Below are 20,960 nucleotides of genomic sequence, written 5' to 3'. Positions count from 1 at the left end.
AGTGTTGGAACCTGAAAGTAAATATGGTTGTCTTTCGATTTTGATTTTCAGGGATTGCTTCGGTGTGTTGGACTGTGAGTGGTGTATGGTAGACAGCGATGGGAAGACCCATCTGGATAAGTCCTATTGTGCCCCTCAGAAGGAATGCTTCGGTGGCATTGTGGGAGCAAAGAGCCCGTACGTGGATGACTTGGGAGCAATAGGTAACTGCTTTTCTGAACAGATGCTGCATTTAACTATTTGTATTCAATAACAAGCACTTTCAGTGTTGGAGCATGCTTCACATAACATGTTTCTCTCTTATGCTAGTGGTAAATTAGCATAAATAGCGCATCAAGCAGTAAAGAAGTAGCATCAGGCCTGTTGTGGGTATTACATTTTTGAAAATACTGACGTGTAGCTAAACATTCTTGTCTTTAAGATGTACCCTCTCTGAATTTCTTCTCCTATTTCAAGTGTGCTGTCCAGTGTGTGTGCAGTTAAGCACCTAGAAAAAGCCTTCAAGATCTTCTCTGATCTTCAAAGATGTTGATTTAAACCTTTCTGCAAAGCACTTAGGTTTTTTCCCTCTGTTGTGTCCCTGTTGATTTAGGAGATGAGGTGATCACTCTGAACATGATCAAAAGTGCACCAGTCGGCCCAGTGGCTGGAGGCATTATGGGCTGCATTATGGTGCTTGTCCTAGCAGTATACGCATATCGCCACCAGATACATCGGAGGAGCCACCAGCACATGTCACCTTTGGCTGCCCAGGGTAAGCTGATAACTCAAGAGAAATAGTAGGGTGGGAATTAAAAAAAAACAACAGCAAAACCAAAACAACAACAACAAAAAAATCACAAAACCAACCAACCAAAAAAAAAAAAAAAAAGAGCCAAACCCTCTTTCCTTGGTTTTGTTTCAATACTTCACCCCATTTTATTTCCCTTTTGCCAACCCTTAGGAAAGTCAGGTCTTGTCCAGGGTGATTATGTATTGCTGCCCTCTCCTGGGTGCAGCCAGACCTGCTGCCGCCTGAGGAGAGTCTGCCCGAAAACCTTGACATGCAGCTCTTGACCCTTTTTCTAGAGCTAAAACGATAAGCCCAGCTTCACAGCTTTCTTGACCTTGTCATAGCACTCCGATCACATATGTTTATTTCTGCACAAGAGTGGTGCATTCAGGAATATTATAGTTTTCACACCCTTTCTACTTGGGCTGTTTGGGACATGTCTTTTTTTACTTGTGTTCCCTGCTTCTGGCCCATGTGATGTTCATGGGGTATCTACACATCGATAAAGCCAATGAAGTCTGAGAGACAAAACTGTGTTTGGGAGAAAGGTTACTGGTAGAAAGAGACAGAGGTGAGAAGTGTGATTGGGGCTAATTACCTCTGCATTTGATTATACCCCAGCTCTATTTTGAATCAGTTCACTTCAGAACTTTAAAGCCTGTTCCTTTCAGGGGGAGTTGGGGTGTATCGTTTTCCTAGTATCCCTAGCCCCATCTATCTTGGAAAAAGAGCAGACCAAGCTCAGACTGCCTCTCTTCACACAGTAACACAAAGTGCTTCCACTATATTACCAGGGTGACAGCCGTTAGTAAGATGATCCAAAATTTTTCTCTTAACAGTTGCCTTTTTCTGTTTGTAATGGTGTGTAGAAATGTCAGTGCGTATGTCGAACCTGGAAAATGATAGGGACGAGAGAGACGACGACAGCCATGAAGACAGAGGAATCAGTAAGTACCAAATCACTTTGCTGTTAAAAAAATGTTAGATTAAATGAGCCATTTGTTTTCTTAATACTTTAGAATTAAAAATACCTCAGGAAGCCCTGCACTGATTAGCAGTAGAAAATTACAGAGCAATGTTTTAACTTAAACTGTAACTTCCAGTGCACCTTTAGTCTCATGCTGAAAAATTACATTTTTTACTTTTAAAAGACTAATCTAGTTTTAAGTGTGGAGGAGGTTTGCCCCTTACACCCCCCCCACCCCCGCCTTCATGACCACTTCCAGAAATAGCTCCGATCAGCTTAAAAATTGCAATTGTGACAGCACAGGCTATGGAAAACTCCTGTCTTTGTTCAGCCTTGGAAAGCAGAGGCCAAGTCCGGCATGTACATTCAACAAACGTGGCAGTAAATCTGACTTGCACTCATTTGGGATGCTTGTACTTCTTTACCATTCAGTAAAAATGGCACTTTGCATATAGTACTGGTGTGCTGTAAGATGAGCCGGTGCACCTAAGCTCTGGGAGAGCTCCAGAGTCAAACCAGATCCCTGTCTCTGGGCCCTCACTAAAACACAACTAAAACATTACCCAAGATTTGAAACTGTGTCAACACTCAAAGATTGAAAAGTAAGCATATCTGAGTTTCATGGCTTGCATCTACTGCTTCTCCAAGTCCTTTTTAATTTCATTTTGAGTCGGCTTTCAGTGCTGCCACAGGTTCTTTAGCATTGGCGAGTAATTCTCTAACTTCTATTCATCTAAGCAGATGAGGTGAGTTTGACTAGATCTCGATCTATTCCACATTTAAATACCATCTCTTTACTCCTATTCCTCTGTCACTTGACAGCTTTCTTCAAAGTAGTAGTATTTGAGAAGAATTAGTTTGCAGAAGGCCTGTTCCCCTGTGCCTGATTTGTCCCACTGATGTAATTCAGTAAAAGCACTTTCTTTAAAAACAGTTCTGTTTCTTTCTCTTTCCCAGTTAGTAATACTCGATTTATAGCAGCAGTAATAGAGCGGCATGCCCACAGCCCAGAACGCAGACGCCGGTACTGGGGGCGATCGGGAACGGAAAGCGACCACGGTAAGACCTTGAATCACTGCCCTGGCCCCAGGTTAATGATTGTGTTTACTGGGTTTCCTTCAGATGTCTGGCACGTTGCAGATATGCGTGCCAAAACCAGACCAAACCAAACCAAAAACCTTTGCTCCTTATTGCTTCACAGTTAAACAGTTCTGACACCCTTCAGCAGACGATACTGTCCAGCGAGGGAGCTGGTTTTGTCAGAGCGGTAGCGGAGCAGCAGCTAAATGCTGTGCCCTCCCTGTCTGATTTTAGGTTCTGCCAGCTTCGCTGGGTGACCAGAATTCAGACCAACAGAAACAGCACCACATTTACCACACTCTTTTTCCATCGCCAACCCTAACAATCTAGATGTTCAGTTGAGATAATGGACCTTTCCTACCTAACAAGAGAAGGCAAATCCCTTGCAATCAAGTCAGCATCTCTACTGCTCTGCTCTTTGCCATGACGTGCACATCTTTCATAAAATTCTAGCAGCATGTGCGCATTTGCTGGAGTAAAGCAAGCATGGATCTAGAGACCAATGGATTTAGAGGCCTCCTTTGCCTTTCTGTTGCACATTCAGTCCATATCATCACCGCCGAGGACATCTTACATCACCTTTAAGCAAATAACAATCGACATTAACCATGTACATGTATAGCAATGAAGGGGTACTCCGCCACGTGTGTTTGCCACACACACGTGCACTTCAACCCTGTTTAGGTTCAGGGAATTTTGATACGTCTCTCATGCCCTGAGACTAAGTCTTCCTAAATCTTGAAAGCTGTTAGAAGGGTGTAATGCTGTTGACTCATGAGGAGGCTTAATATAAATTAAGAGGAGGGATAGACAAGGCAGTCTGCCGCAGATGTCAGCTCTAGCTGTGTGTCGTAGTGGCTGGGTACGTTACAGCAGACCTGTTCAATTATTAAGACAGTGGTTGCACTAATGGAATTGCTGAGGGACAGGAAATCTGGAGGCCAAAGCCTTGGAACGTGGATGAACAGACGTCTGAGAGACAATCTTCCTCTAGGAGGAATTACCCTGGATTTGGGGCCAGATTACCTGTGCTGAGGCAGATTTGCTAGACTAATGCTCCTTTTGCTCCATTTCTTGTAGTCCTAGCAAATCCTTCCCATCTTTCTAGTCAACATGTCAGGGTTAGTAGGGTAACGGTCTACCTATTTCTGAAATGTGTGCTTCTATTTTTAGTTTCTGTAATTCCATCTTCTTCAAAGGGCTGCCCAGTCTTCTTCCCCACTTCCTCTCTGCCAGCTAGAAACCGTGACTCAGACCATGGGAAATGAGAATCAGCTCTGAAGTACTTAGCCTGATATTTTTAACACACTTCTTTTAGGTGTCTCAAGCTGAAAACCTGACCAAGATGCTCAGAAGCACTAGTGGTTTTTCAGCTTTTAGCCAAAGTTTTCTGAGAGGATTATTTTTCTAATTAAAGCAAGATCTTTCTCCTTTTAGATTTTGTTTGTGTTTTTGCATTTAGAAATACTGAGGTGGTTTTGTTTGTGCTACAAACTGGTTTTGAGTGGTAACAGCTGGTTTCAGTGGTAAATCCAAATCTCATAGTAACTGCTAGCACCTGCTTCAAAAGAAAGGGACAGAAAATCTCTGAAGGACCTGTTACGAGACAGCTTCCTCACTGAGAAAGCACTATCTTGTCTGGCAAGGGTTAGCTGTTAGCTAGCTTTCTAGTGACATAATTTCCTTAGGATAATGCAGTGAATGGTATGTCTCTATAGGTGACTGATCTGCTTTTTTTTAAGTTCTTAGACTCCAGTAGCAAATGTTTTAGTCAAAGGAGAGCCTCGAGTTAATTGCACTATGTGTGCCTGCTTAGCTGGAAGTGTCAGTACTAGTTGGCTTAATGGACCTGCTGCGTGAAATGCTTCCCATGTGGATTCAGTAGATTTCTGTAACTGTATGGAAATCTCACCAGCATTAAAAACTTATGCTTGGTTTTTGCAGGTAGACCCTCACAGGTGAAAAGTGCTCTCTTCATTTTAAAAATATAATACTGTGATTATGCAGTAAGATGATGTGAAGAAGTTTTGCTGCTTCCAGATACAATAGCTGGCAATCCTTTCTAGGAAAGATGTAGTTTGATAGGAATAGAGGTAACGGTAGTGGATCCCACCTATTTCTTGTCAGTTTGTAAAAATTCAAGTAATATCTTAAAAGATACCACCCCCAAAAAAATTCTGTTAGGCTTTGGTTTTAAAATCCGCACTAGCAATTCTACTGTAACAAACTGTTGACTGCATGATTGTTTTTTACTGTTTGGGGCAGTACAGACCATAGGTCCCCAAAGTTTATAAACAAAGACGGTGACAGGGAAAGGGATCCATAATGAATGTACAGGAGAGGATGGTTTTGTTTGGGTTTTTTTCTTAATTAAAGAAAATTAATCATTTTATTCTCTATAAAGCCCTGACTGTGTCTGATTCCATGAAGGGTGCAGCAGGCAGCACCGTGGAATATTGACCTTTCAGTCTTGCTTTTAATCCTTAGTCCTGCTGATTTATTTTCTAGGCTACAGCACTATGAGCCCTCAGGAAGACAGTGAAAACCCTCCATGTAATAACGACCCATTGTCGGCCGGTGTTGATGTTGGAAACCATGATGAAGATTTAGACCTGGACACACCACCTCAGACAGCTGCCCTGTTGAGTCACAAGTTTCACCACTACCGGTTGCACCACCCAACTCTTCACCACAGCCACCATTTACAGGCTGCAGTCACGGTACACACTGTGGATGCAGAATGCTAATGAACAACGACAAAAGCAACATAACTTGTGAACAATGATCCATGCAGCGACGGGCAGCTTTGTTTCTGTGCTTTTCACCAGGAACGATTTAACTAACTTCCTGAATAAACTGTTAGGCATAACAGCTTTACATTTTTATAAATGTAAGGTTGGCTCTGAAATGGAAGAGAAACGTGCTTGATGAATGGACCTGCCATAACATTTAATAAAATGGAGCAGGAGGCACGTTAGACCTCCAGAAACAGGGACGCAAGTTTATACAGCAGCTGAAGCTTTGGAAGCCCTGTTATGCTGAGCCAAGAGGAGAGAGCGAGCTTAAAAGAGCCAGAGATGATTTGGTTTCCTTAACTGGAAGAGCAGAAAACTGCGCAGCTGAAGACTTAAAAAAGTGCCAGAGAGGCGGGGTGGGGGGGAACGCTGTTGGTTTCTCTGCAGTTTGTTTTGTGCATAGGAAGTTTACTGCTCCGACAATTGCTGTATGGAATCTGGGACAATGCATCTCAAGATTTTTAAGTAAAGGATTATTTTTCTACTATTTATTGAACTTGAAACTTTGGGGGGAGGGAGGGGAGAAAACATGTTAGCAATTCTCAACAACTACCACATATATTCTGTGATGGTGAAGTGGTTCTTCTGAGGAAGACATCTGTTTCTTATTAGCTGATATTCATCCACTGCCCCACTCTGCAAAAGGGAAAATGAAGAAGTCATTTCTGACGTGTTTACATTATGAATGCTTTCTTTTCCACAATTGTTTTCTGTAAATATTACAACCTGATTTATATTATAGTATTTTCTTCCTATTTGCAGAGGAGAAATCCTGTACTCGGTTACTAAAATTCTGAGAATTCTGCCCATAAACCTCTCCGTCTTTACCTCCTCGATCATCCGTAAAGGTTTCCTGTGTGGAAGTAATAAAGAATTTATTTAGCATTAGTTACCAGATAATTCCAGATGAAATCTGTGCCATTATTCTGTTTCGTTAGGACATTGTCAAGATCAGAAGTAGGGATAAACCAGTGTTTTGTAAAACTTGGGTTACTGTGGAAGGTATCTTTCTGAAATCATAATTTTAAGCTGCTGCTGCTGTTTGTCTGGAATTTAACATTGCTTGGTAATTCAAACAAAGATTAAGGGTCTACAACACAGGGCATCATAATTATAAATTAGTTTTAAATCATGGTGTTGTATTTTAGATTCACATTTTGTGATTACAATGATATAAAAACATTCTTGCACTGTGCATATGATAAACATCCATTTATACGTAGTTTTTTAAAAAAATCACTTGTTTTAATTAATATGGTACTTAATACTGTATTATGTAAAAAATTGGTTCTTAAACAGTACAGTAAAATAACTATATGTGTGATATCAGGATACCCCTTTATACTATGTATAAAATTAAAATCTCTAGTGAAATAAACTGTATATAAAGTATAGTTCTGTGGATAACTGGCTAGACTGAAATTATTCTGTCACAGTTTCCTTTAACTTTCTGGCTGACTGAGTGCTATGACAGGAATGAAACATTTGGTCAGGTTCCTATAGTTTTTATCAGCAATCTTGAAAGATCTAGACTTCATACGTAAAGGACAGCATTGACATATGTTTTAAAGCTTTTTTTTTTTTTTTTTTTTTTTTTGAGTCGGTCATTATTTGGGGAATGAACATTTCTGGAAGTGGTCAGCCACTGCATAGACTCACCAAGGCCAATAGTTTGTGTTTTTTTTCTTATGTGCTACTGAAAACTCGGTTGCACTGGATTTGCCATTCTGCTGTGTTTGTGTAGGATTGGCTTGTGGTTTTTTGCTGACCAGACAGCTGGAGAAGTCTATTAAGCACTGCTTTACACTCTCAAAGGGCTGCATCTGATGCCCTGTAACAGTTTGTGTGTCAACCAGTAGACCCAACTTGCTACAATTTCTAATTTTGAATCCAAAATAATGCTGGTTGTTGGATAATGGACAAACTGGCTGTTGTGTCAGGTTTGCCTTTAGAAGAAAATGCTTTACTTTAGTACTATGGCTAGACCAAAGAAGAACATACACAGCCAAGAAGCAAGATTTTTAAGCCTGAAGGAAAAATAGCTTTCAGTGTGGAAACTGTTCAACTATACGTAAGTTTTAATAACAGTTTGTGCGAAACATCAAAGAAGATGTTTTGTTGATTTCCTAGTCCTATAGAACTCATAAACGTCTTCTCACTAAAATTCAGAGGTAAATCAGATTTGAAGTTCTAGCTAGGTAGGACTTGATTTGTTCAACTCCGCGAATGTGACATAGAAGCTGGAATACAGCCAAAAGATGTTACATGACAAAAGTGTTTCTGGAAGTTACTGACTTGCAAAGCGGAATTTGAATTGTATTTTGCCCATCTACAGACACATCAAGGAATCTCGCTACACAGTAGAAGTTCTTGAGTATTTGCTCCCCAGTTGTAGTTTATGTCAAGCAACCTTAGAATAGTTTTCTTGTATATAAAATAACATAAACAGAAATAAAGAAAAGCACGCCTTTGCCTGCCTGCTCTGGTGCTGATGTTAATTTAAACCAGGTAAGACTCTGGAGCACATTGGTAGTGAGAAGCAAGTCATTAATACCAGCTCTAATTAAACTGCAGTGTTAAACACACGTTGTATGTATACATTTATTAACCCATGCTGGCATATTCTGTACTAGGTTTTTATAGTGGGAGAAATCATTTTTGTTCAAAATGTATCAGAAAGCAGTATGAATAAGCACATATGTTGTAAATGCAATAATATTAATTACTTTCTTGACTACAATATTGTTTCAACAGAGAGATTTTTGTTGTTGTTCACTTTCCATGCCAGGCAGAAACTGCTTGCAGTGTTCTTGCTGCAGCCCTGCCAGAAATACATCTAAGTGTTGCAAAAGTCCTCTCTTTAAACAGCCATCAAAAGTTGCAGCAATCAAACCCCCGGCTTTTACCTTTAAAAGGTTTTATAGAGCCGCACCTCACTGCTGCTCCATAGCTTTTGTTCTAGGACATACACACTGTTCTTGATTTGTGGCATCTGGACAACCTCCCTTATACTTGAAGTAATGAGAAGAGCCAAAGCTCTTGCTATTAAGGAATAATGACAGGAAAAACCACAGATCTAGAGGTGTGCCAAATCACAACTTTAAATGCTGACAGCTAACCTTGTCCCAGCAGGAATAAATGTGATGCTGGTAAAGATCCTATTGTTTATTTAAAACAAAACCTGATAATGGATGTAATCAAGGTTTCTAAGAAGCTGCATGAAAGCTCTTCCATTTTTATTGCCTGTGTTGCTGCTGTGGCCTTCCCTCCCCATTATTATTTTACTGTGTTGACTGAGGAACAAGATCATAAAATAAGCAGTTAGCTGCCAGACTTGGACTCATACCCTTATCCTCCTTACCTATAACTGGTAGACTTTATGGCCCTTAATTTCCCAGTTGTTTCATTTTTGAAACTTACTTGTATTAATTTCCTGTAGAAAAAGTTCTTTTGAACTGAAAATGAGTGTTGCCTTTGCTTTGTGTTCACTAACATTAAATTGACTCAGTGCTTTCAGTGTTTGAGCAATGTGAAGTATATTGATTTTTCCTATACGTAACAAGCAGGACCTCCATCCAAGTAACCCAGCTGGCCTGCCCAGAGATAGAAGCTGTTTACATGTTCAGAATATATTGCTTGAAAATGAATTGAAACTTTTTTTTATTTGTTTACACTATTGCCCTGACAAAAAATGTGATTTGGAAAGAAGAATATGTTACAATTTGCCCATGAACATTTTATAAGGCCACTTAAGCCATGAAATATTATCTTTACCCTTGCCCTTGGCAATGAGAGAGAAGACAGATGAGAATTCATGAGATGTTCACATGTGCAGCAGTAGTTGTGACTATAACTGGTCAAAATGGGATCTCTAGCTTTCAAAGGCTTTGCTCTGTAAAGTGACCCAGAAATGATGATGGGGATAGAAAGTGTATTTGTCACAAGTACAAATTATGGTAGGAAGCTGACAGCAAATGTGGAAAGGGCGGGGGGGGGACACACACTAGGATGCAGAAGTCCTGGATCAAGTTAAGAGAGTGCAGGTAATCCAAAAGGCTGTATGCGAGTGCAAAGATTAATTTGCAGTATTCATAGCTCTTAGCTACGCATTTCATTTGTTTTTAAAAGAGAATTCCAGCTATGGCTGAGATTTTCAAAGGAGCCTGCACTAAGCCTTCAGTGATGTTTGGAATATTAATTCCTACAGCAGTTAATTCGGTAACTGTGGGATTGTTTTGCTGTACAATCCCCCTCCTTTGCCATGGACCCTAACTATGAAAAAGTAATATAAGTGCCATAGCGTCTTTCATATTATTTGCAGCACTTCCACATGATGAGAGGTAATTATTTTCTCTACCTTATGTGCTCTGAACTGAGTCACGGAAGGACCTTGGCCCAGAAGGGCTTGCGTTTCTGAAGCCAAGGCTACAGTGGAATTTAGACACTCAGGTCCAAGAGTGAAGTCCTCCAACCCCTGCCTTGTTAGTGAAGTGCCAAACATAACTGGCATGTTTGCCAGTGCATGCGCAGAAACGCTGCCGGTTTTATCTCCATCAGCGAGCCCGATGCTTCCCTGCCTCTGCACCATTTATATCACCTGCTTTGGATTGAGCTTTTTGAGGTTGGGGTATGCAGATCCTCTGCCTGGCAACCCAAAGGAGCCTGAACTGGCAGAAATTCAGAGCACGTCTAACACCGTGTGTGAACAGGAGTTTCCAAAGCAAGTCACTGACTCTGCATGGCAGCCTGCACTAGAACATGCTCTTACTGGTTGCCCGCTGCGTTCCAGGCAAAGGCTTAATCACGTCTACCTCTCCAGTGAGATTTTCAGTAAACAGGTGATCTAATAATATATTAACGGAAAATAAAAGTCTGAAGTACAAAAGAGTTTCCTTCAAGTAATCAGATCTAGTCGGTTTAATCAAGGCTTTTGTTGTAATGCAATGCAATTCTATGCCCATCAGACAGTGGCAGTCACTACCAGTTAGCAACAGCGATGGCCTGAGCGGAAGGGAAGCATGAATTTGATGGCAGAGGCAGAACATGGATTAGCTCTGAAGCTTCACCTCCAGCTTCACAATGAATCATAGTGGCCTTGTCTAAATTCTGTGGAAAAAAATTTACTGTTGTTATCCCTGGGCTGGTTTTGTTAGTGGTAGCAGTAGATGGTACTGTTCTCAGAAGCTGGGAGCCAGCAGTAACAATTATGTTTTGTTCTCTTCTATTCTACATTTTTATAGCTGACACTGGCAAAACCACCAGCTTCTTGGAGCACTGCCTGAACAAGTGCTCTCCGCTGTTATTGCCGCTAATGGAACAAAAATAGTGATAGCAAGGAAGGGAAACTGTTGGCTGAAAAGCATAGTGCAGGAACCTTTCTACCCCACCCTCCACCTGGCAACAAAATGTGAGGGCTGCTCCACGGATAAAGGGAACAACCTCAGCCTCCGAGACCGTCAAGTCAGCACTTTTTACAAGCAGTATGTCTGCGTGAAAAAATGCGCAGAAAGAGGTGGTGCCATGCCATGCCAAAGTTCTGACAAAACTGGCGGTGTCTCCTCTTCAAACCCAGGCACTATCACACCAGTTGAACAATGGGCCAGCCTTGGATTAAATTGCCAAATATTTCCAGTTTTGTCACCATTGATGGATTTTTCTAATTTTAAAACTCTTCCACTGCACCTAGAGGTAATGAAATCAGATAGACGCTCTGAGATAGGTTGGCACCAAGAACTGCAGGAAACTGGGAACTTGGTCAAATAGGTTTAGTATACTTATTTTCAATTTTCCAACTTTCTGACACTTTAACAATTAATTTACTCCCAATATCAATTGTCTTGGCATAATGTATGCAATCACATGCAATTGGGAGAGATTAAAGGTTAAGTAATTAACCTACATGATCTAATTCCTGCAAAATAATAATAACCTCTTTAAGTGTGTTTATTTCCATTGCAGCTTAACCAAGGAAATCTCTATAAACAAGTCAAAATGTGTTACTGCTGTAGCCTCAGCCAGGGAGCCTGGATAACAGGAAGGGGATGGGTTTTTTTGCTCCCCATGAAAACAGAATGAACATGTAGAAGTTAGACACTTCAGTAAGTGTGTTTATAGCAAAAAGTCATGTTGCATGACAGTTTCTATGGAAACCTTTTTTATAACTGATTGGCAGAACATTTTAAAGTCTCATAAATTTTTTAAGAACGCATTGGGAAAGTTTAGCTTGCATTACATCCTCTATGCCAGTTTTTCATATTTAACAAGTTACAGCATTTTTAAGGACAAAATATTGTGGGGGTGTTTCAAATTCCAACCTCTGCTGGCAGGGATAAATCACTGACTGGTTTATCATATCAAAACAAATTGCTGGTAAGATGCCTGTTCACTCCCAGTACGTGCTAGCTATTCAGTTAAATCATGTCAAAGATTTTCTTCAAGTTTATAATTAGCCAGATCTATAAGGGCTATAAATGAGATAGTAATGGAGATGGACCGATTTACCCTCATGAATGCTTTAATTCAGTATTATGATTTCGCTATTTTTTGATGTGAAATTATTTCACAGTTTCCTGTGAACTATCAATATCAGTTTCCAGTTCCTCGAAAATAGGCCCTTATAAAGAATCTGAGACAGAATGATTTGAAACTACAATTTTCAGCACTTTAGCAGGTTAGCCAATAAAAATACTCTGTGTAGGAATGTGGGGATGTACCTGCTTTTGCTAGAAACCCAAGGAACATTTTTTTTAATACTAAAATTGCCAAAATGTACTTTCTTCCAATAAGTTATTACTAAATTTGAAGTTGACTCTGAACGAGGAAAAATAAAGCCTATGCAGGGAAGAATGGTGATTTAAATCAGGCAAGGCATTGTTTTAGGAGATAGTTTTGCTGAGGTTCCCCTGTGAATATATTGGCCTTTAGGGCCATTTACTGAAGAGGACTGTACTTAGAATATTTGTTTGATCTTATTTTCTTTTGTTCTCAGTTATTATTCAAGAAGCTGCACTTGTTTTGTGGTGGTTCATTTTGAGATTTACTCTCTTTTTGCTGTCTAAATATAACCTTCACACAGATTTGCTAACGATATGCATTAGGCAACAAAGGTTATAAATTCTACTGCAAAGACCACGATTCCCAAAATAGACTATTACATTACGTTTCAGTGTAATGATTTCTCCTCAGAATAGTTACTCGCTTTGTAAGTTATAGCTCTTACTTCTTTTATCTTTTTACTGTTCATTTGCAGACCATTGTGTTACACAATGGAAACTGAGGAGAAGTTGCTAACCAGCCTGTTACTGAGATAATCCATCATTCCTAACACACTTAGGAACAGTGTTACACCAAGTTTAATAGCTATCAGATTCCACTTAAAAAGAAAACGTTCAGCTGTGGGCAAAGTCACTTGAAGTGTTTTTGTGTCTGTATGGAAGAACATTTCAGGAGTAAAGAAACATGCCATTTTTGGTCATACACAGCAGTACCTGACATATCCCAGTGAATGTGAGCTATGTACAGTACATATAAGGCTCCCGCAAAGGCGTGCGAGCAAAGTGAAAATAACTGTTGGCAATGCAACTCTGAATGAAGCATGTGGCTGTTGTGGTCTCTGAAGCAATCTGTTGCCCATCTGGCATCTCTTTGACGAGATGGGCACTGCTGGGATGTGATTTGATGGACCTGAAGCCTGATCCTATATTACTGCAATTCCTAAGTGCCTGGAGAATGAAACATTAATCAAAGTATCTCTGACGTTAAAATGAGCTTAGCAGTTAATTGGGAGGACTTGCCATGTCACAATACCCGTCTCAACAAAATTGCAGTCTAGACGTGCTGAGTTATTCTAATGGTTAATTAGTGAATTGTAACCCTGCAGAATAAGTGAAGCCTGAGACTACGCAGTAGCTGCAGAAAAGGGTTACGAAGTTTTTGCTTCATCAGAACACTGGAGGTATCAGTTGCTCACTGTGCTGTTCTAGGTTGGTAATTTGATATGAAATTCCATTTGTTTCTTAATGATCCTCACTGTTACTGCACTACAGAACGGTACACTGAGAACACAGAATGTACTTAAATTTGTTCAAAAAATGATGAAAGGAACTTCTTTTGGCACCTCTGGTATATTTTAGAGGCAAGATGCACCTGCAAGATAAACAATCGAGCATCTAGATAATCATCACTGAACTAATTACTGGTGTTGACAACTGAATCTACATCTTTTGGTTTCAAAATTTCAGTTTCCTAATGAAACAAAAGGAGCAGCTAGAGCTTGAAACAGTGGGCATAATATAGACTAAAGAGAAGGGTATTGTTTTCACTTTGTTCACATGAAGTGGTGCTAGCAATCAGGGATTTTTATGAAAGCGTCAAATTTGCAGCAACTGATGCATTCCACGCCCTCATTGCAGGAAACATACCAATTGCATGGTTTCAGGTTTTAGAAAATTGTTTAGATTTCTCTTTCATATAAGAAATCACTTATCTAAAGAGCTCACAGATACACTCTTGTATACCTGGGAACATCAGATGGGTCTTTGAGATGCAGCAGATGTTCTAAATCTTGGCTTTTATTTTATCTGCACAGATCTGAACTGGTTTGTACTTTTGAATATGGACAATTATGCCTGAGAGCATCTTTAATTCAGAAAGACTGTTTGTGACACAATTCTGTTTTAACACTCTCATCCCATAAAAATAAAAAAACTATATATGGCTTGTGATACTTCAAAGCTGCAGAAGCATGGGTGAATTAATCTTCAGCTCTCAGAAGAGCTACAGCAACTGCTGTGGATGGATACATTACTCTTAATTAAAAAGGAATTTAGTGAACTAAATTAAATTACCGCAAAGTGTCTTATCTGTATAATAGCATCAAGTCAGCAGTGCAACCAAAGTTACATTTGCAGATCACTATACTTTTCTGGTATTTTTTAAATAGTGCTTTTTGCTTTTGCAGCAATTTTGAAACATAATGTTTCAAGTGCATTAGAAAACTGGACTGTTTAGAGTGCAAAGCTAAATGTGTAGGGCTTTGTTTTGAAAGCAACATAAAGTAACAGTATACATGAAGGATGGTCTGTAATCAACAAGATGAAATTATTTAAGGAAAACACATACATGTGTTGGCTCGCTGTCTTCTTCCTTTCCTGGGTACAGCTGAGTGGAGACTGTTACCGCTTGCAGTTCATCCTGAGTTGCACTATCTCAGCATCTTCCTGAAGACGTTTCCCACTCCTGCAGAGAAGCACAGAGGCTTGCAAGTGGGTTCCCTAACCTGCATCACTTCTCACAGCATGGGTTAGCAAGGACTGCTTGAGCTTACACAATTTATTCTCACTGTTACAAAGTAGTTAGCAGTTACAGAGAACACAGCTGAGAGCAGTAATGGCTGACCTGAAGGAGCGCTGGCTGTAGTAACCTGAGCTACCAGCCCAGGGTTTTGGTACTTCTGGCAGAAACTGTATGGTAAAATGGGAGAATTCCTGAAGGCAGGAGATTAACTTGTCAAATGAGAGACCTGCATATCTAATGCACCGATATGTTTGTGGAAGTTCCAAGGAGGATGGATTGTTGGCTCGCACAACCTCTATACTGTATTAATGTGCCCACTGATGCTCTGTGGGGGCTCCAAGGGACTCCAATGTTTTACTTTATCAGTGCCTAATTTTGGTTGTTCTTTTATTTAAAATTATAATTCTCCAGGTACCTGCTTGAGGGTGTACTGTAGCTCAAAACAGGGATGACATTTGGGTTCAAGAGGGAGTATTTCCTCAGGTCAGATTGGTTCTTGGTGCTGACGCCCCTTTGGCTGATTTTGGTTGTCATAGGAGGTGATACACAGCCTACCTCCTTGTTCATTTTGACGGACCGCCTCCACGGACAATGGCAATAGCTTGGATCTTTCCTGCTCTCTTCCTGCAGCACTTCATAGTTGCCTTTTAGTGCAGGCAATTCCTTCATCTATCTGTGCAATATCAACTATCTGTATACAGAATGGAATGTGAGCACGGGGCGGGGGGGGGAGAAAAAGATGAATACGTTTACCTACAAAATAAAATCTTTTAAATATGTATCCCTAAGCAAGAAAAATGCTTACATTTCTCTGGAACTATTTACAATTAATACTGCAGTAGTTTTGGTTTTGCCATTAATATCAAACTATTCATTTCTGAACTATTTCTTTCAGCAATGCACTTTAACTTTTAATGACTTCCATTCAGATACACCTGCAGCCTATCGAAAAAAAAAAAAAGGCAGGCAGCTTTTGAGAAGGTAATTGCTATAGGTAGGATTAATTATCAGTAGCATACAGGTGAGCCAGACTGTCCACCTTCAAAGTGGAAAAATTAATGGTATAATTAATCACTTTGCTTTCACTACTTCATTAGCTTCACCAAACTGTATAGTGTTTGAGCAGATCTGTAGTTCTACTGTAATAGCTTAATCTGGTAATTATTTCTGAGGAGATAGTTACATGTTTCACTGTTCCTAACAGAGCAATCTTTTTCATGGTCCCAGAATAATTTACATCACATAATCTATTATATGCTTTGGATAGGTTTTGAGGAGACAGTATTTAGTATCCTTACTTCAATTTCACAGCTTGACCTGAAAATCAGTTTGTAAATAGTCACTAGCAGACTTTTCACTCATAATTTTTTTTTATCTTTTCCAAGGATAATTTTATAGGTAGTACAATTATTACTTTGTAAATCCTTAGGACTTAAGAAGCCTATACCTCACAGCTTGTGCTGGAAAAGGTATTTCATAGTTTTAAAATGCAAATCTTCATCTGAAACTTGAAAACATAGCAGGTATGTACTTATTTTCACTTACATTCCTCAAAGAATGGTGGCCTATGAAAATCTTGTTTCTCTAAGAATATGAAATTTTCTTTAGATCAGATCTTACACTAATAATTTGTTATAATAGTTTTTCCTGCTTCTTGGTTTAAGTATGAAGACTAAGCTAATACTGTTCTGACAGCCTGTCCTGACAGGCTGAATTTGGCAGTTCTCAAATTCTCCCGTGACAAATAGATGAACCATTTACAAATGTCCTTCACACCTCTGATTTCCAAAAAGTCATTAAACAGAATGCAAATACAGAAGGAGGAGGAACATTATCTGCTTAAAAAAAAGTAGGGAAAAGGAAGCCCTTGAACAGGGCTTGAAAGGAAGCTTGTCAGCCCCTACAAATTTTTTTATAATACACCAAAAAGAACAAAAAGTACTCTGATTATTGTTTGCTCAGTAGTTTTAAAATTAATTTTAGTAATGAAGGTCCAAGATTCTTTGTAGTCTTAACTTGCTAGCTTTGGTTTGGACTAAAGCAATTTCTAAAAACACTATCGTTATTTAGGCAGGGCACGGGGGCGGTTTCTGTAACTGGTAATCCTCTCTCTAAAATGGCACTTTAAACCTAGTCAAGAATTATCATCCAGAATTAGATTTTCTTGATAAAAACTTAGTCACATATACCCAATGCGACTCAAAGAGAGTTTCCAATTTCCTTTTTAAGAAGACCACTGTTTTTCAGGTTTGGATTTTCTTTTGCCTGTTCTTTGTGGTCAGCCTCGTAACTAAAAATGGATACAAATATTGAAATTATTCTTCATTCATTTATAGCAATGATGACAACGTTCAGAGCTAAATTTACTGTGTTGTAAATGACATTGCAAGTAACTATGCTAAGGACAAATGAATTTTCCAAGAGAACAACCTATTTCATTTTTTTTTAAAGTCAGTGCTAACAGAGTGAAACATTTTTATGGACGGAGGCTTCGTAGAAGGGAAAATTTCTTTTATAGTGACTCCCAGAAATACTTTCCTTCTATCGGGATGTTGCGTTCCTTTTCTTCACGTGGCAGTCACAAGCCCTGCGCCTGCCCATCCACCATTACACGGTGCTTTGCCAGAAGAGGGTGACTTTTGCCGCAAGCGCAGCACCCAGGCGTTGGTTTACCCATTTGGGCGCTTTGTAATTTGTGTGGAACGTTTCTGATGAAGAACATAATTAGAACGAGATGATCTTGGGCCGTCGCGCCTGCTAACCTCCGATGGAGCATTTGGGTTCACTGGAGATGGGCTTTATTTTGTTGTCGTGCTGCCTCGCGGTCTCTCCGGGTGGACTTGTACCTAAGGACGGTATCAAGAGCGGGACTTTGGGGAAACGACACCTTCTGAGTGCGATGAGGCACGACGTGCCTCGGCGAAAGCGAGGGCCAGTGTCCAGGCCTTGGCCTCCTTGAGGCGCTGCCCTCACAGCAGCTCTTGGGGTGACCGCCCTCCTAACGGAGCCCCAAACGACCTCCCCTAAAATCTGACTCGAGATACGTTACTGTGGGGATGGAACTCACCCTCTGAGCCCCCTTTATCCCCACACACCCCCAAGAGGTTCGCAGCCTGAGGCCGTTATGGGCACTACCGAGCTCCGCTCGACTTTTCTCCGCTTCCCCCCCCCTTTAGCCCCCGCCGTCCTTCTCTCCTCGCGGGGGGGGGATTTGTGCCCCTTTCACCCCCTTTGTGCGGGATCGGGGCACGCCGACGGGGAGGCCGAGCCCGCTCGCCCCTTCACGAAGCTCCGCGGGGCTCCGCAGCTTTTAGCCTCCCCCGCCCCGTGAGGAGAGAGGGCGGCGGGCGAGGCCAGTCAGCGGGGCGGGCCGGGGGCGGGGAGCGCGGCGGGGCCTGGCGTGGTTCGGCTCGGCTCCCCGCGCCCCGCCGGCGGGCCGTGCCGTGCCGTTCCGTTCCGTTCCGTGCCCTGCGGCTCCCCCGCTGCCCGCCCGCCCGCCCACCGCGGCGGCGGCGGCGGCGGCTTCCCCCCCCCCCCCCCCGCCCCGTTCGCTCTGCAAGATGGCGGCAGCAACCGAACGCGGCGCGGAGCTGCCCGCGGAACCGCCGCGGGGGGTTCGACCGCCGCCGCTGGGCCCCGAGGAGGTGGCGAGGCGCCTGGCGAGCACCCGGCGGGAGTTGAGCAACAGGCGTAAGATCCTGCTGAGGAACCTGCCGGCCGAGAGCAGCAGCCAGGTACGGCCGTCGCCTCCCCTCAGGCGGCTCGGCGGCGTGGCGGGCTCCCCGCCGGCGCCTCAGGCCGGCCGTGCCCGGGAGAGCCGCTCCTCAGGGCCGGCTGTGAGGGAGGGTTGCTGGGCTGCCCGGCGGCCCGCGTTTGCCGTCGTCTCCCGGGGGAGTTCGGGGGGGCGGCGGCGGCGGCTTGCCTTCCCTCCCCGCCGCCGGTCCGCTGGGGCTTCTCCTCCCGACGCCTTCTTTGGCAGCTGGCTTTGTTACCGCCGGTAGCCGCCGTGGCTGCGGAGAGCGGCTCCGGTTCGTCCTCCCCTCCCTCGCCCCAGCGGCGGGAACTGCCGCCCTCCTCCGCGGGGGGCGACGCCGGGGAGCTGGCAGGGCACGGCTCCGCCGCAGCTTCGGGCTGGCGCCCGCCCTTACCTGTGGGGAGCCGGGGTCGGGCGTGAGGGAGCAGCCCCCGTCCCGGGCCAAAGCCGGGGGCTGGCTGTGAGGGGCTGGCTGTGAGGGGCAGCGCTTTTTTTTTTCGGCTGCAAGTCGGCAAAGGTGATGAGCGGGGTCATGGTGGCACTTGTGTGACCGCTGCTGAAGGGAAGCGACGGCCCGTGCGTGGCCCGTTAGCCGTACCCCTGAGGTGGCACCTCCGTCGGACAGGTAGGGCGGCTTCACGGTCCTGCGACACATCCAGTTTCTGTGTAAAAGTAAAGCTGAGAAGCTTCGAGTCTGGTTTTGGGTTTGGTTTTCTTTTTTTTTTTTTTTTTTTCCTCCTGAGGTGAGCTGCGCGTGGTCAGTGGAAGTGGTTTTCCGCAATCTGTTGGTGGTTTAGGAAAATTCCGCTCAAACTACAGTGCTTCGGAGGAGAAAATGGGTGAACTCTTAAACCTGATGCATGTGAGTCAGATTTTGAGGTGATTTAATTGCACAGTCACTTACCAGATCTTTACTAGCTCCAAATATTCAACTTGATGCACAAGTATAGAAGAATGTAATTACAACTCTTGTTCTAAACCACACCTTGTGTCTCTTCCCCTCTTTTTCTAAAGCACAGGCAATTTTACTACCTGTGGGTGAGTGCAGCATGTGTAGACTATCATTTTCTCCGTAACTCCAGTAGAAAGGGACCATTCATCTTGGAGAGAATCTTTTCAGCAGTCGGTGTAATTTGATCCAGAGTACCGAGCTTGCTTGCCACTGCACTTCATGTTTTGTTCTCACATATACGGTGCCTTTCGGTCTGTTTGGCCGTGCTGTAGTGTGATTGTAGGTAGTTAGAGTTTTAGATGTGACAGTTTTGCTATGATCCTGCATGATGTTTTACACACACAGCCTCACCTCTATTTATAGCAACCTAATGACCTAATCAATAGCAAACTCACAGCTTGGAAAACCCTGCTAATCTTTATCGTCTCTTCAAGAAGCCATCTCGCGTGACTGTGTTGACAGAGAGGGCTTACTGGCGTATCGCAAGATGCTTGCTGTGGATAGCCAGAGCAGGATCACTTTGTCTGACACTTGGAACAGTTGTGTTACTTGCTCCTGTTGCACACAGCAGGTACTTCGTGAATTCACATGTGGACTAGTTAGAAGCCCATCTCGCCTGTATGGAAGCCATCAAGTTTGGTGTTTCTTGCTCAGACAAAGAATGCTAGCGTTAAGGTCCAATTTGGCAGCCATGCAGTATCTTGGAAGTTTGCCATTTGGTTTTGATGACTTAAAAGTAGCACTTGGGTGCCTTTTTCTCCATATGCAAGGTTCTAATGTTCTCCTGTTACTAGGCTAGAACAGTACCACCATGTACAGATCCTGAAATACAGTTTCAAAAGATGTCATTTTGATTTTTAACATTGTTGAGCTATTGGTGTTGGCATATAAAGGCAGAATAATCGTGCTGTAGAGAGGAAGTTTCTGGCCTGGAGCAGTTTTGGAAAGGAGAAGTATGTTTGTGGTCAGGCATGTTCAGTACACCTGTGCATTTGGCTGTCATGCATTTCCAAAAATTACCATGAAGCCTAAGATTTCTTATTTCAAATTAACACCCTTGGTAAACACTGTGCAGAGGTGTTTTGTCTGCTGTTTTCTTCTTGAAATGATTGGTTAGCCAAGTAAAATCAGATAAACTATAGCTAACCTGGCCAATTTATTCACCATCAGGAAAGAGATTAACATTGTTAAAATGCAGCAAAGTCTTCTCGAATAAGTTTTCATAAATGTCATTATTCATCTCTAATCATTGGGGTGTTGGGTTTGCTATATCATTCATTGTTATCATGTGAAGAGTGAGGCCAAGATTTACCAAAATAGTTTTCAAGTGAGAAATGGCTCTTCTG

At 42.3% G+C, this 20,960-nt stretch overlaps 2 protein-coding genes across 6 annotated transcripts in view; both read left to right on the top strand.

Moving 5' to 3' along the window:
- The window catches only part of CACHD1 (cache domain containing 1), a 112,596-nt gene extending 105,588 nt beyond the window's left edge, over positions 1-7,008 (top strand). Inside the window, exons 23-27 of the mRNA XM_069788514.1 lie at positions 52-203; positions 593-754; positions 1,642-1,719; positions 2,697-2,798; positions 5,328-7,008. Coding sequence (XP_069644615.1) covers positions 52-203; positions 593-754; positions 1,642-1,719; positions 2,697-2,798; positions 5,328-5,566 — 733 coding nt within the window. The 3' untranslated portion in view covers positions 5,567-7,008. The remainder of the gene's footprint in view (positions 1-51; positions 204-592; positions 755-1,641; positions 1,720-2,696; positions 2,799-5,327) is intronic.
- An 11,417-nt stretch (positions 7,009-18,425) lies between these two features.
- The window catches only part of RAVER2 (ribonucleoprotein, PTB binding 2), a 50,829-nt gene continuing 48,294 nt past the window's right edge, over positions 18,426-20,960 (top strand). For 4 of the 5 annotated variants that reach the window (XM_069788509.1, XM_069788508.1, XM_069788510.1 and 1 more), the window contains exon 1: positions 18,426-18,642. In XM_069788509.1, coding sequence (XP_069644610.1) covers positions 18,469-18,642 — 174 coding nt within the window. In that variant the 5' untranslated portion in view covers positions 18,426-18,468. The remainder of the gene's footprint in view (positions 18,643-20,960) is intronic. The other variant, XM_069788511.1, reaches the window with a different exon arrangement.

The sequence above is a fragment of the Haliaeetus albicilla genome, chromosome 8 (assembly GCF_947461875.1).
Source record: "Haliaeetus albicilla chromosome 8, bHalAlb1.1, whole genome shotgun sequence".
Lineage (NCBI taxonomy): Eukaryota > Metazoa > Chordata > Aves > Accipitriformes > Accipitridae > Haliaeetus > Haliaeetus albicilla.
This window is presented reverse-complemented; position numbering and strand designations above follow the sequence as displayed.